This window comes from Hesperophylax consimilis, chromosome 7, assembly GCF_061612785.1.
Source record: "Hesperophylax consimilis isolate HC1 chromosome 7, BYU_Hcon_1.0, whole genome shotgun sequence".
In the NCBI taxonomy this organism is placed as follows: domain Eukaryota; kingdom Metazoa; phylum Arthropoda; class Insecta; order Trichoptera; family Limnephilidae; genus Hesperophylax; species Hesperophylax consimilis.
Genome location: NC_142842.1, coordinates 9,470,345 through 9,484,849, shown reverse-complemented (window position 1 = coordinate 9,484,849; position 14,505 = coordinate 9,470,345). Strand labels below are relative to the sequence as shown.

Sequence of the window (14,505 nt, the reverse complement as noted above, 5' to 3'; positions counted from 1 at the left end):
AAATAAATCAAATAATAAAAGATTTATTAATTTGTTAAGTCATCTAAAATCATCATGTCATATAAACGATACGGTGCGGCTACATAAAAAAAATTGTGTTGAGTTTAAAATATATGCAATAATAAAGAGCATGAGAATATTGTTTTCGTATACTGACAAAACAAGCTTAAAACAATTGTTTTTTTACTTCATTATATTTTGTAAAACTTCTGTATTCTCAGTAGAAAAAATTATTCACATTTTGTAAACCAATTAAAAATGTATGCAAGTGGATCATTGTCACTCGTGATATACATATTACGATCAAGGCATTTGAATTTTTATTTTTATTTGTAGTACCTACATACAATTTCGCAATTTTTTTCCAATCATTAAATTCGTTCAGACTACGAGACACGTGCGACGCATGAGCTAAAGACATGTGCAAACAAAATAAGCTGTTAAAAGTGTATGAAATCATTTGTTAGTCTAATAATAATATATTAGGACATAGAACATGATCAAATACCATATGTTAGGTTAGTATCCAGGTAGTTAGTTTAGTTATATGTTAGGTTAGTATCCAGTTAGTTAGTTTAGTTATATTTTAGGTTAGTATCCAGGTGGTTAGTTTAGTGATATGTTAGGTTAGTATCCAGGTGGTTAGTTTAGTTATATGTTAGGTTAGTATGACGTGTATATCCATATTAATAGCAATCATAAAAAATAAGAATAGTGTAACCTCTTGGAAGAGATGCGCACGGGACACCTCGTCCAGCTTGGTCTTGTCGATGACCTTGACAGCCACCTTCTCGCCGGTGAAGACGTGTCGCGCCAGCTTCACCACAGCGAAGTGGCCGCTGCCGAGCGTCTCCTCCAGGTCGTAGAGGCCGGCGATCTTGCCGCCCCCGCCCCCGCCGCCCCCGCCCCCGCCCCCGCCGGCCAGCGCCAGGGCGGCGCTAACCCCGCGGTGCATACCAGCTGCTGACTACCTGTACAAATAACAAAAAGAACCCATGTTAAATTCTTCCATAATTCTTCTCCCTCACAGAGAAAACTTGCTGATATAAAATATCGCTAATTTATTAATAATCTGGTCTATTTATTCGTATTCCTGTTAAAAACGAGAATGCAGGCCTTTAACAAATTAATTGAAAGATTTTTTAATAAAATATCAGTAAAACACGAATGTGTATGAGGATGTAGGAACACGTGTTCATAAGAAATATTTATATTTTCCCATTTCTTTATTATATAATAACAGGATAAGCTCAGCTGCATGAACATATATTATGAAACAATTAATAGTGTCTTAGGAAATGGAATGCTTTCACGCTTTTAACGGGATTTTAATAAATCAGCCATACTCATTTTGTGTTCTCATGAATAAATTTAGTGTCAACAACGTCAAGTGAACAGCTTAAGGGCGATGATAGCCAACCTCTGATAACATAGAAAATCGAACCAAAATAAGAAAACTTTCGTTTCCCACATTCAGAAAAAAAGAAAGAAAAAACTAAAGTTCTAATACTAAAGTCTTGAAGAATTTTTAAATTTATTTTATCACCATAGAATCCACTGCTCTGATATATCGCGGAATCTGGTCATTCTAAACTACTTAGTAAACATAGTTAAAGCTATTTCAAGCAATGTTTCATTCCTGAATAGTGGTTTGACACCAGAGTCATACTGACAGCATATTCCACTCTGGAAAGAAGTGATCATATTTTCAACCTTTGAAATGTACACGAGAAAGCATTCGAATTAATTCATTAAATTTAGTATTTTTGTACTTCGCCGATTTCGAACCCGTGACCTGTGAACACAGAGAACAAAACCACTCTGTCAAAGAGTCACCCGTTTGACAGGTAGCAGCGTGTCGTGAACTTCGCACCGTTTCTCAACATTTCCTCGGAATAAAAACATAAGGATTGTTTATTTCAACTTTTTGCATAGACAAAAAAAAAATGAAATTACTTTTCCAAAGCCCTCAACCTTGAATCAGCTGCCGGTACGCCGATAACAATGGCTGAACATCAAGGTTTCCGTTATTGCGAGAAAACAAGGGTTTCATTTTTTATTCACAACTCCGTCAGCAAGTGTATATAATAACTTGCGTCATATTTTCTCAACTTCGCAAATCGCAATTTCTGGTAAATAATATCGCGAGTAGGAAAATAATTATTAGAAAACATTTTGCTGCATTATTCCGTTAATTAATTCGATTAAGTCGGTGTAAAACAATTACGATGGTTTACGCAAATTACGAAGGCTCTGTACGGTATTCCCAAACCGGTAAGACTCAAAGACAGCCCGCGGAAAACTTTCAACATCGCCCAGTAGACTTTTGATAATCTTCAACAAAAACACGTTAAATAATCAAACCTACGTAAATAATTAATTATATGAGGGCACTAGAAGCAAAGGTAGAAATGTCAATCTGTCATGTTTTGCTTCTATTACGCTCATTTCTTTCTTGTTACTATGGAGAAATGCACATTTCTTTCTTATAACTATGAGGAAATGCATATTTAAGGGCACTGAAGCAAAGGTAGAAATGTCCATCATTTGACAGATACACATTTCTACCTTTGCTTCTAGTACCCTCATATAGGAGCTGTTCTTGTTAAATATTAAAGACTAGCATTAATGTTAGCATGCATATACGGGCACGATGAGGCGACACGTGGAAATTCAATTAAATTGTTTTGTACGATTCCTCCTTAACGAAGAGCAAATTGATAAGGAAAATTTGCTGTGCCCTTGGGAAGATTCAAACCACGATTTACGTATTTACACAATACGTATTTTTATTTCATTAGATATATATATAAGGCATGCATAATACGGGATATACAAAAAGGTCGTCGTGCAAAGCTGCTTGTCTGCAGGTTCTACCTTAATACACACTTTGTTTTAATTAACCTGTTAACCGGGGAGTTCAGTTTTGAATTACGCAGCGTATAACGGGCCCGAACTCCTTCACTAGTACGTATCAATACGTCACGCCCGGTGGACGTTAATTTATTTTTTATTTATGCATCAAAAAAAGTGAAAACATCGAATTAAAAAAATAGAATATTTACAAACAATTATAAAGATTACAAAAAATATAAAAAAGGTTATAATTACAGAACAATAAATAAAAGCACACAGATAAAAGAGAAACATTGAGTTTAAAAAATTAAAATGTGTAAAAATTAAAAACTCAATTTCCGTGTGTTATGTTCGGAAATATACGTCCCGCTCGTTCCAGGGCGCAACATATATTTCAAGGACGTATTTATACGTCCTACCCGTACCCGATACTGTTTACGTATGACGTATTTATACGTCCCGCCCGGTCAACAGGTTAATAAGTAATAAGGAGCATAGACAAGTGAACCAATATACATATCTACATAGTTCTTGATATTTAGTATATGACGAGAATACAAAGGACTGTAGGAGTATAATTGTCTGTTCAGGAGCTAGTGTGTGAAAATCTGAATCATGCAATCATGCAAAATGACAATCGGTAGATTTGAGTAAAACATAAATAAAAATAAACTGGTACAGGACCAACATTTTCGAATCCATGGGGGGCGGGGTTGCTAGAGAATTTCGGGAGTCGAATTTGGAATCCGTGGAGGGTGGCTAGAGATTTCGGAGAAGAATAATTCCCCACAATATTTTCAAAACCATCCATGGGGGGATATACATGGTTAGAGAAATTCGTAGAAGTTTAATTCCTACAATATTTTTCGGAGAGGAATAATTCCCCACGACATCTTCAAATTCGTGGGGGGGTTGGCAAGAGAATTTTGGAGATTTCAAAAATTTTGATCCCGGAATTCAAAAACACCGGTAAATTGTCTGTGGATATTAACTGAATTCAGCAGATTTTTAAAAATTTCGGTAGATTTTCTAATAATATCGGTAGATTTTTGCCGAAATCGGTAGATCTACAGAAATTCTTATAGGTATGGCATCGCTGGAGTGAAGTGAAGAGTACTGATGAGTGAAGCTCTTTGGTCATACAGACTGTGTTTAGGTGGGGGGAATGAGAAGGGACGTAATCGCCACAGTATCATTAATGTTATTAATGATACATTAAAATATTAATTAATTTTACAAATCACAAAATGTATACGGAGATGGAACAAAGAGGCGTGAAATCCGTGATTTTTTTAACGCATTACCTGAAGATTATTATTATTTAACTTCAACAATGTTTACGTGAGCGTGGAAATATTAAAATATTCAGCAACAATGCAAATACATATTATGTTGATCAAAGCAACACAATTCATAATATGGACATTTATCTTATCTGGGTGAAACCAGCAATGACAATTTCACATAAAACGTTTGAGATGTATTGCGTTCAAACTTTAAAATTTTATATTTAAACATAACATTATTTGAAACATTGGTCCATAGAACAAAAACGATATACTTGAACCAGGGATATCCTTCGTTCGATTACGCACGGCTGGTCTCTAACGAGCTGTCGTGAATGTCGTGAATCGGCCGCCAGTACCATTTCGACTTTTGAACTGGACGCATCGGAGCATTTCGACAATATGAGGCCGCATTCAGACGGTTGTAAGAAAGCAATCCTGAAAGAGAACTTTTATAACCACCAAATAGGGCGCATTTTTTTACAAAAAAATAACGAAATTGATAAGAATATACCTAAGAAACACTTAGGACGGGTTGTTTCGGAGAATTTGAACAATTCATCAAATTTCAACGTTCATTTTCAAGTTTTGTGAAAGATTTTTTAAAGTTCTGTTTTAATTTCAGTTTTGTCAAGCACCTAGCCTATAATGATATAATAACAGAACTTGAATAGGACTTTCACAGAACCCGGAAATGAACGTTGAAATTTGATGAATTGTTCAAATTCTCCGAAACAACCCGTCCTTAGCAAGGGGGTTTTCGATGGCCATAGTGTCGAACTGGGTAGCTCATGCATGCAGAATATAGATGCAAAAAATGTGATTTTTTATCTGAAATCTTAGAAGAATGATAAATATTATACATCTGAAATGTATCTAATCAAAATATTCACCTGCGGCTCGCGCTCAGGCTTGGAGTTGCCTGATTTAGACAAATCGTTTCAAAAATCTGCTGCTTATTACACGGAAAGAAGCAAAAAATATTGCGTTGTACACTCCGGGAATATCATAATTTGTTTTTTAATCTTTATTTATTAAAAGACAATTTAGTTTCGAATGTTTTTACATAACATTTCGGACGTGATATTCGAAAATCGTAAAATTGTAAAAATTAAATTTCTTATCTATCTATCTTCTATACAAATGAAAATGTAAGGACGGGTTGTTTCGGAGAATTTGAACAATTCATCAAATTTCAACGTTCACTATTCAAGTTGTTATTATATCATTATAGGCTAGTTGCTTGACAGAACTAAAATAAAAACAGAACTTGAAAAATATTTCACAGAACTTTAAACAGAAAATTAACTTTGAATTTTTAAAACAACAATTCTTAAAAGTTCGTTTTTTCAAAGTCTTTAATCTCCGAAAGTTCATCACTGATTGCTTTGAAATTTTGACACAACGTTGAATTTCGTTACGTGTTTTTATATACCTATATTATATAGATGTCACCTGTGACCGGTAAAAACATGCTTTTTGAAAAACAGCGTAATCTGTTGTTTCTCTGGCTGCACAGACAGACTGAGCCAAAGCAACACGGGACAGGGTACAACTAGTATTTAATAATAAATTTATGCAGTCGTTACTAAAATAGTTGGTGATGTTATGGTCAGTACCGAGCAGTCGGTTGATCTAGGTTAGATTCTGAACTACTATTGATTTTTTTTATGTACGTTTAATTATTAAATATTACATGAATATTTTTTTAAATACATTTTGCTCTTCATTTTATATCCCGTGATGTTCACGGTTCTCCGTTAACCTTGACATAAACATGATGCGATTTGGAAACATTTTTTTAAAGGCGCTCGAAACTTTAAATTTTCGCCCACAGCGCAAAACGGATTTTTATTCAACGAATGCAAAAAATCACATTGACTTTATATATTTACGTTCTGAGAAGATTACAAATTTGAGGTACATGAAAGTAAAAAAAAAAGTTCATGGGGGAAGTTTTACTACTTTATGACATACGTCATAGTCTGTCTGTAAGTAACGTTATACATATACAGGGTGTATCGGCACGTACCCGACAAACTTTAACCAGCATTTCCTTAGCATATTTGGAGTAAAAAATCTTATGTGCACTTTGCTGTCCGGTAAGGGCCCGTTCCCACTTCCGTTTTCAAATCGGGGGCGGGTCCCGTTTTAAAATCGGATGCCCTAGTGGCTGTAGTGGATGTATGGAGCTGTTCACACTTGTCCGACACGATTTGAAAACGGATCCGACATTTTTTGTCGGATGGCTCGCCTACGCAGCGCGTCCGTTTTCAAATCGTGTCGGAACACGCTCGCTCATAGTGTTGTATGGAGCTGTTCACACTTGTCGTCCAGTCGTTCCGGCAGAGTCCCCGCCAAACCCCGACCCCTCCCCGCCCGCTCCCTGTCGCAAGGAAGCAGGCACGCTGCGTGCTTGTATTTGGTTATTTTGTTAAGTAAATAAATCAAAACTACAATAATGGATAAGGAAATAAATCCCGAAAATTTAATACCACTGGTCGAAGAAAGAGTGTGGTAATATTTTATCTTTAACTAAATAAAAACAAAACACTTGGTGTACACAACTTTTGTACATCAAAATTTTTATTTTTATTTTTTTAAGTTTACTTTTTTAAAATTTTAAAGCTTTAATGAGATGCACGGAAGAGCTTATTATTTTAATAAACACATAATAAAAAATATTTGAGTTGTTATTGTTTTCTTACTTTAAAATATCGATAGCCTTTCTTCAGGACAAATGCACTTTCTCAATTTTGTATTTTGATATGTTAAGTTCCCTGAAACTCATTCCAGTAGATGGTTAAAGGAAGTGATAGACATTCTCTTAAGCCATTAAGCGCCCTTGAGGTGATTTTTCATGGTGAAAACGGCGCTATATAAATAATCCAATCATTATTATTCTAAAATAATTAAAGAACTTTAGTTCATCACTTCTCAGCTCACCAATTAACACTTGGAAAATTCCTACAGAAAATCATTCGGCTATGATTGGGTGTACCCAAAATTTTCTTTTCACTTTTTTCCTTCTTTTTAATAAGTACAACATGACAACAAGAGCTTCATCGTCGTTCATTGCGCACCATTACTGAAAAATGAGCAAATAACATGTTTTTGTTGAATCGACAATTATTTTTTTTCGTAGAGTATGGTCCGTTTTTAAAACGGTAGTGTGAACAGGGCCATTGGCCATCCGTTTTTAAAACGGGACACGCCTCCGATTTGAAAACGGAAGTGGGAACGGGCCCTAACTTTTTTTTTAATAAAAAAATTATTATTCATATTTTCACCACATGTCACCACTGTTTTATCCTTTGTCAAAGTTTGAAAACCCATCTGGCAATATTTTATTCGAATTCCGTTGAATAATGTACGTGTGTACCTATATTGGCGCGCTTTTACAATCACAACGAAATGGCACGGCACCATTCGTCTCATTTTTAACTATTATTATTTAGTGTGTGCGAAAGAGAGAAGACGCTTTTCGACATACTTGCTTATAACACCTGTTGAACACGAAAAGCAATGCCAATGACAGTGATGGAGTGTGGAAATTTTTAATTTTGTTTTTAATTGAAAAAAAAATGCTACCGGACAGCAAAGTGCCCATAACATTTTTTACTCCAAATGTGCTAAGGAATAGCTGGTTAAAGTTTGTCGGGTTAGTGCCGATACACCCTGTATACACTAATATGCTTATATATAAATAAGTTGGTTGAGTAGTTACTATCCTTAAATCCGTATTTCGGAAAAATGTGTTTTTTTACGGGTCTGGGCTAGTAATTAATAAAGCCCACTATATATAAGTACCTACGCATAACATATTCGCAGGTATATCAGAAAGACAGGTTACACCGGAGCTCTCCTCGGCAGGATCGTGCCTTTATTCGAACACTTTTGAAGAACAGTAACAATCTTCAATTTTTTTTTCAACACCTGTATTTTTACATCAATATTCTAATGAGTGTGGCTATTGGCCACAAGGGATTTTGCATCACATGTCGTCACATAGCTGTCAATCTCGTCCGCGGTAGCGCCCCTGGCGGTTATACAGGGTGTATCGGCAAGTACCCGACAAACTTTAACCAGCTATTCCTCAGCACATTTGGAGTAAAAAATGTTATGGGCACTTTGCTGTCCGGTAACATTTTTTTTTCATTAAAAACAAAAAATAAATAAAAAAATCCACACTCCGTCACTGTCATTTGCATTGAATCTCGTGTTCAACAGCTGTTATTAGCAAGTGTGTCAAAAAGTGTCCTCGCTCTTTCGTACACACTAAATAATAATAGTTAAAAATGAGACGAATGGTGAGGTGCCATTTCGTTGTGATTGTAAAAGCGCGCCAACGTAGGTACGTACGTACATTATTCAACGAAACTCGAACAAAATATTGCCAGATGGGTTTTCAAACTTTGACAAAGGATAAAACATTGGTGACATGTAGTGAAAATATGAATAGTAAATTTTTTATTAAAAAAAAAATGTTACCGGACAGCAAAGTGCCCATAACATTTTTTACTCCAAATGTGCTAAGGAATAGCTGGTTAAAGTTTGTCGGGTACGTGCCATTTCACCCTGTATATGACGTCAGAGACGAGCCGGAGCGTTCATTGCTAATTATTTATGTACTTTTCAAGGTAGTTTTATTAATTGTACGCATAACTTGCGTAACCAAATTATTATATACCTGAATTTCTGAGACCACAACAATTCATCAAATTTACAAGTTTTATTATGTAATCATGGGTTGGTTGTTACATACATAGTACTTGGATAGTAACAGAACTTGAACAGAACTTTCACAGAACTTAAATATTAACTTTGAAATTTGATTTATTGTTTATTTTCTGTGAAAAAAACCCGTCGTCCTAAGTTTTCACAGTAAAAATGCTCGAAATGAAAACGTTAAAAAAGAAAAATCCACAAAAAAAAAAAAATCATTACGTCCGTAGGTAGGTACTCCACTTATCCGACATGAAGATTCGCGTCTTCCAGAGAGAAAACAGACACAACTCATCAGTTTTTCCATCGGACTGTGTACATTCTGAAAATATGTCTTACTGCTTATCAAATATGCAAAGCGTTTTGTGTTTTTTGCTTTGTCCGTCGGCTTGTTAGTACAGTCTGCTAAGAACACACCGTTGCGTCAATACACCTGAAGGATCGTACGCCGACACACTACTAGAAATGTGATTAAACGTGTATTCATCGCGATACTTACGGTACGTCGTACTATTTGCCTACATTAACCATCGTGTGAGCAGATACAAATAAAACTTATCATGATATTAAAAGTATATAGATTTTATCACAATAAAAATAAACAAATATACATAATAAAGTGTGCACCTGTTGAGTGTATCGTTCAGGTTTAAAATACCATAAAGTATCGAAAAGTGACATAAAATGCTTTATCTATAATTAGTAACTTAGATTAGAAAAGTCAACATTCAGTTTTCCCCTCTCCATCCCTTCCCACAGAACGTCCCTAAATAATTGTTATAATATCAATGGTTCCGGGCAGTTGGAACTCTAGGGCGCATTTATTCACTATACATTAGGGTATTTTACCTTAGTCTCTGACCAGATTATGACTTTTACCTTAGTCTCTGACTACATTATGACTTTTACCGTAGTCTCTGACCACATTATGGCTTTTACCTTAGTCTCTGACCACATTATAACTTTTACCGTAGTCTCTAACCACATTATGACTTTTACCTTAGTCTCTGACTACAATATGACTTTTACCGTAGTCTCTGACCGCATTGTGTATTTACCTTAGTCTCTGACCACATTATAACTTTTACCTTAGTCTCTGACCACATTATAACTTTTACCGTAGTCTCTAACCACATAATGACTTTTACCTTAGTCTCTGACAACAATATGACTTTTACCGTAGTCTCTGACCACATTGTGTATTTACCTTAGTCTCTGACCACATTATAACTTTTACCTTAGTCTCTGACCACATAATAACTTTTACCGTAGTCTCTGACAACATTATGACTTTTACCGTAATCTCTGACCAAATTATGACTTTTAAAGAAGATTTCTACCAATTGGGGCACGTTTTCACTCATGTATTTTAAAATTAAAATGACCATTGAATAGCATATAAAATTATTCGACCTGTGCCGAAGCACTACGTAGTAATGAAAAATCATGTGTTTTTTTTCAAAATTTGGTCGCTTAAAATATTTCAGATGCTTTAATTAATTACTGCGAGTAGAACACATCTCGGCCTTAGAAAAAAACCAAGTCTTTTTATAAACCAAGAAAAATCAATGAGGCCCATAAAAACTGCTTTAAAGTTAATCTCCCACTTGCGAACCCCTTTTCGATTATGGTTTTATTGTATACTGTGGCAAATTAAGCTCTTCAGAAAATGATTGAAAAACATTTAAATATTTGCGCCTGAATGATGTTTTTTTTTCCTGCATAAATCAAAACAGGTGGCTGGCGTTAAGCGGGAATTTAAACCTTATAGCCATCGACAAAAGGAGTGTTATAGTTAGCGGCCCGATTACAAATGTTATACGAAGTGGTGCATCGCCTTACACGTCGTTGGACCGGTAATTAAAAGGTCCTTCAAATTTCCACTGCTAAGATCGCAAAAAACGGTAGTAACATAATAACAATATGTATTAAAAAAAGCGTATTCATTGAGTGATACGTATATTCAGACTTTAGCGTGTGTTGGAGCAGGTTCAAATCAAATAGATATTAATGGACTGTGATGAAAGGCATGCAAACAATTGGTCACAGTTTAATCAAGATTTAATCATAGGTTTATTTAACCGCGGATTAACGAATCGATCAGGGAATGCGGCGCTACGGCTGAATATCAAAATGCGAATAAACAATTTTAATGAATTATAAACAACGCTCTTGGGTTATACAAGAGAAACCGTGAATACTATTTTCATATTTTTCCATAAACTTGAGATTTTTCACTATCTATACTTTCTTTTTAAATAAATCTATTTGAATTTCACTTCTTTTTCGGGAATGAACAATATTTTAAAATATATGTGTTATAATTAAAAAAAACTGTTCTTTGCGTTGATTTTTAATTAAACAAAAATGTAAGGAAAATAAAATAAAAAATCATTTTAATACAATAAGTAAGTAGGTATATACTGTACAAATATTTACATTCACTTTTTCTTCGATGAAAATAAATATTATAAGCTTTCAGCCAATGACCTGATATTTTTGTAGGTATACAATAAATTATCTATGCAGCTCTAAAATGATGTTTGCAAGTTATTATTCAATAAATTGTAATTATAATTTTACTGTACAATAACTCCAGAAGTAGACAGGTATTCAACGAGTGTAATCAAAGGTAAACAATAACAGTTTATACCCAGAAAAAAATCAGCCATTATTTCAGTTAGTACCGAAATTCTAGCAAATAATACAGTTTAACCACTCGAGCGATTGGTGTCATATATATACATTTACCATATTATTTAATTAATACCATTCCTCAAAATATAAATATGGAAACTGCTTACTGCTACTTAAAGCCAATGAATCCACCTAGATTTTACAGTATATCCCATATTTTTAGGTTCTGTAAATTTGGCACATTATGGCAAACGATTGCTCAAAGTTTTGAGCAAACTTGGCATAATATGTCAAAAATCGCTGAAGTGGTTAAAGCAGTTCTGTAAAATTTCAAAGACATCGGGCATTTAACGAAATTCAGTTCGTCAACTTGGGTAATATCGAAACTTAATGATAATAATATAACAATATCGTGATTATTTCTGAGATGGGATTTGGGGTTATCTGGCAGGGCAAAAGGAATGAAGATGGGAATAACCAATCTCTCGACAAAGCAACTTTAAAAACCTACATAGCAGTCCCAGAGAGGGGAAGTACGTTCGTCATAGACATTTCAGAAGAAATTCTGCATTCTAGGTTTCTTCTCTTTGCTGATGACTTGAAACTTTTCTTAGAAATACTAAATTTAGAAGACTGCAATCAACTCCAGTCAGACATTAATAGAATTGTTGAATGGAGTAAAATAAATCGGATTGAGTTTAATGTTTCTAAATGTTTAATTTTGTCATTCACTAGGGCGAGTCATACCTGGTATTACCGGTATACAATGGACGCCCGAAGTTTAAAACGTGTCTCGACAATGAAGGATCTTGGAATCATGTTTGATAGTAGACTGACATTTCATGCTTATATTGAGGCGGCATGTAGCACTTCACTTAGAATTCTGGGCTTTGTTCTACGCACTGCAAGGAATTTCAGAGATAACCGGATGCTTATAGTTTTATTTAATTCCTTAGTAAGGAGTAGACTTGAATGTGGGTCGGTGATTTGGAGTCCACACCAGGTAAAGTATTCTCTCATGTTGGAGAGAGTTCAGAAGAAATTCTTGAGATTTCTCTACATGAGGGAGTATGGCTACTACCCGTGGCTCTATCCCACTGACTTTCTTTTGGGTATGCTCGGAATGAACTATCTACGGGTCAGGAGAGATGTGCGCATTGCTACACATTTCTTTAGACTGATTCGTGGATGGTTTGAAAACTCGGTCATCATGGAGAGCATTCATTTCTATGTTCCCGATGGTTATCTACGTCACCGACAACATAGACTATTTTATCTCCCGGCCTGCAGAACTTACTTGCCAATGGTCATGCCTGTGGGGAGAGCAATCTTGCTGTTGAACAGAATCAATTCGGATATCGACATGTTTGCCATCAATGAAGCTTCCTTTAAAAGGCAAGCTTTATTATCACTGGTATAGTTGTTATACACACTGTAAATATTAATCTTTTAATTCTTATTATAAAATTTATTTAAAAAACGCTTTGAAATGAACAATTTTGCAATGTTTTTGAAATTAATAAACAAATTGAATTGAATTGAATTGAATAGACGATCGTCCTCTTCCTTCGCACAAGTCTTGTATGAAAATACAGAAGATACTAGACCACTCCCTGGGACTACTATACCTAATATTGACAGGTCTTCTAGCGGAAGATTCATGAGACTCTTGTTTGAATAAAGCAAATATTCGGATTTCATGTTTTATTTTTGATCAATCTTCTGAATTTTCATATTTGACTGTCATGTTTTTAGTTACTAAATTACAAAGAGATCTTAAAGGGAAATAAATAAACATCCAATATAATTATTGATAATATATTAATGAGTTTAAAAAAACTCATTTCGGGAAAGGCAACAGTAGATATACAATAAAAAGTAAATTATTATTATAGTGATCGGCGGCCATTTTGGCTATTATCAGTGCCTCAGCATTTATATATTTAAAGGTTTTCAAGAAACTGGTACAAAACAAAATAGGTCATTGTCATTTCTGATTATCTCACACTGTACTCACAATCCGCATTATAATTTATAAATTCATCAATTGAGCCAAATAGTATAATACAGTAAAGGTGTGTACCTAAAGCGAAGTATAATTCAAGCTGCAGGTTTAAAGTTTGTTGAAAGGAAGAAGAAAGGTGGTGGGCAATTAGAAACGGGGGATGAGCTGGAGGAATGGCGCCACCGAGCGGACCAATCTGCCACAACTCTTGAAGAATGGTGGTGGGCAATTGGAAACGGGGGATGAGCTGGAGGAATGGCGCCACCGAGCGGACCAATCTGCCACAACTCTTGAAGAATGGTGGTGGGCAATTGGAAACGGGGGATGAGCTGGAGGAATGGCGCCACCGAGCGGACCAATCTGCCACAACTCTTGAAGAAAGGTGGTGGACAATTGGAAACGGGGGATGAGCTGGAGGAATGGCGCCACCGAGCGGACCAATCTGCCACAACTCTTGAAGAAAGGTGGTGGACAATTGGAAACGGGGGATGAGCTGGAGGAATGGCGCCACCGAGCGGACCAATCTGCCACAACTCTTGAAGAAAGGTGGTGGGCAATTGGAAACGGGGGATGAGCTGGAGGAATGGCGCCACCGAGCGGACCAATCTGCCACAACTCTTGAAGAAAGGTGGTGGGCAATTGGAAACGGGGGATGAGCTGGAGGAATGGCGCCACCGAGCGGACCAATCTGCCACAACTCTTGAAGAAAGGTGGTGGGCAATTGGAAACGGGGGATGAGCTGGAGGAATGGCGCCACCGAGCGGACCAATCTGCCACAACTCTTGAAGAAAGGTGGTGGGCAATTGGAAACGGGTGATGAGCTGGAGGAATGGCACCACCGAGCGGACCAATCTGTCACAACTCTTGAAGTCACTGATTGAAGAAAAACTGGTTCCAGATAAACAAGACAAAAGCGAAAGATAATCGAAACGGTAGTAGATATTTAATAACTCATAATCTGTGGTGAGTAGTAAAAAGACATTAAAAACCTCTCAT

At 35.8% G+C, this 14,505-nt stretch overlaps 1 protein-coding gene across 1 annotated transcript in view; it reads right to left on the bottom strand.

Moving 5' to 3' along the window:
* Snrk (SNF related kinase) overlaps positions 1–14,505 on the bottom strand; it is a 98,179-nt gene that overhangs the window by 21,438 nt on the left and 62,236 nt on the right. Inside the window, exon 2 of the mRNA XM_089633198.1 lies at positions 722–971. Coding sequence (XP_089489324.1) covers positions 722–955 — 234 coding nt within the window. The 5' untranslated portion in view covers positions 956–971. The remainder of the gene's footprint in view (positions 1–721; positions 972–14,505) is intronic.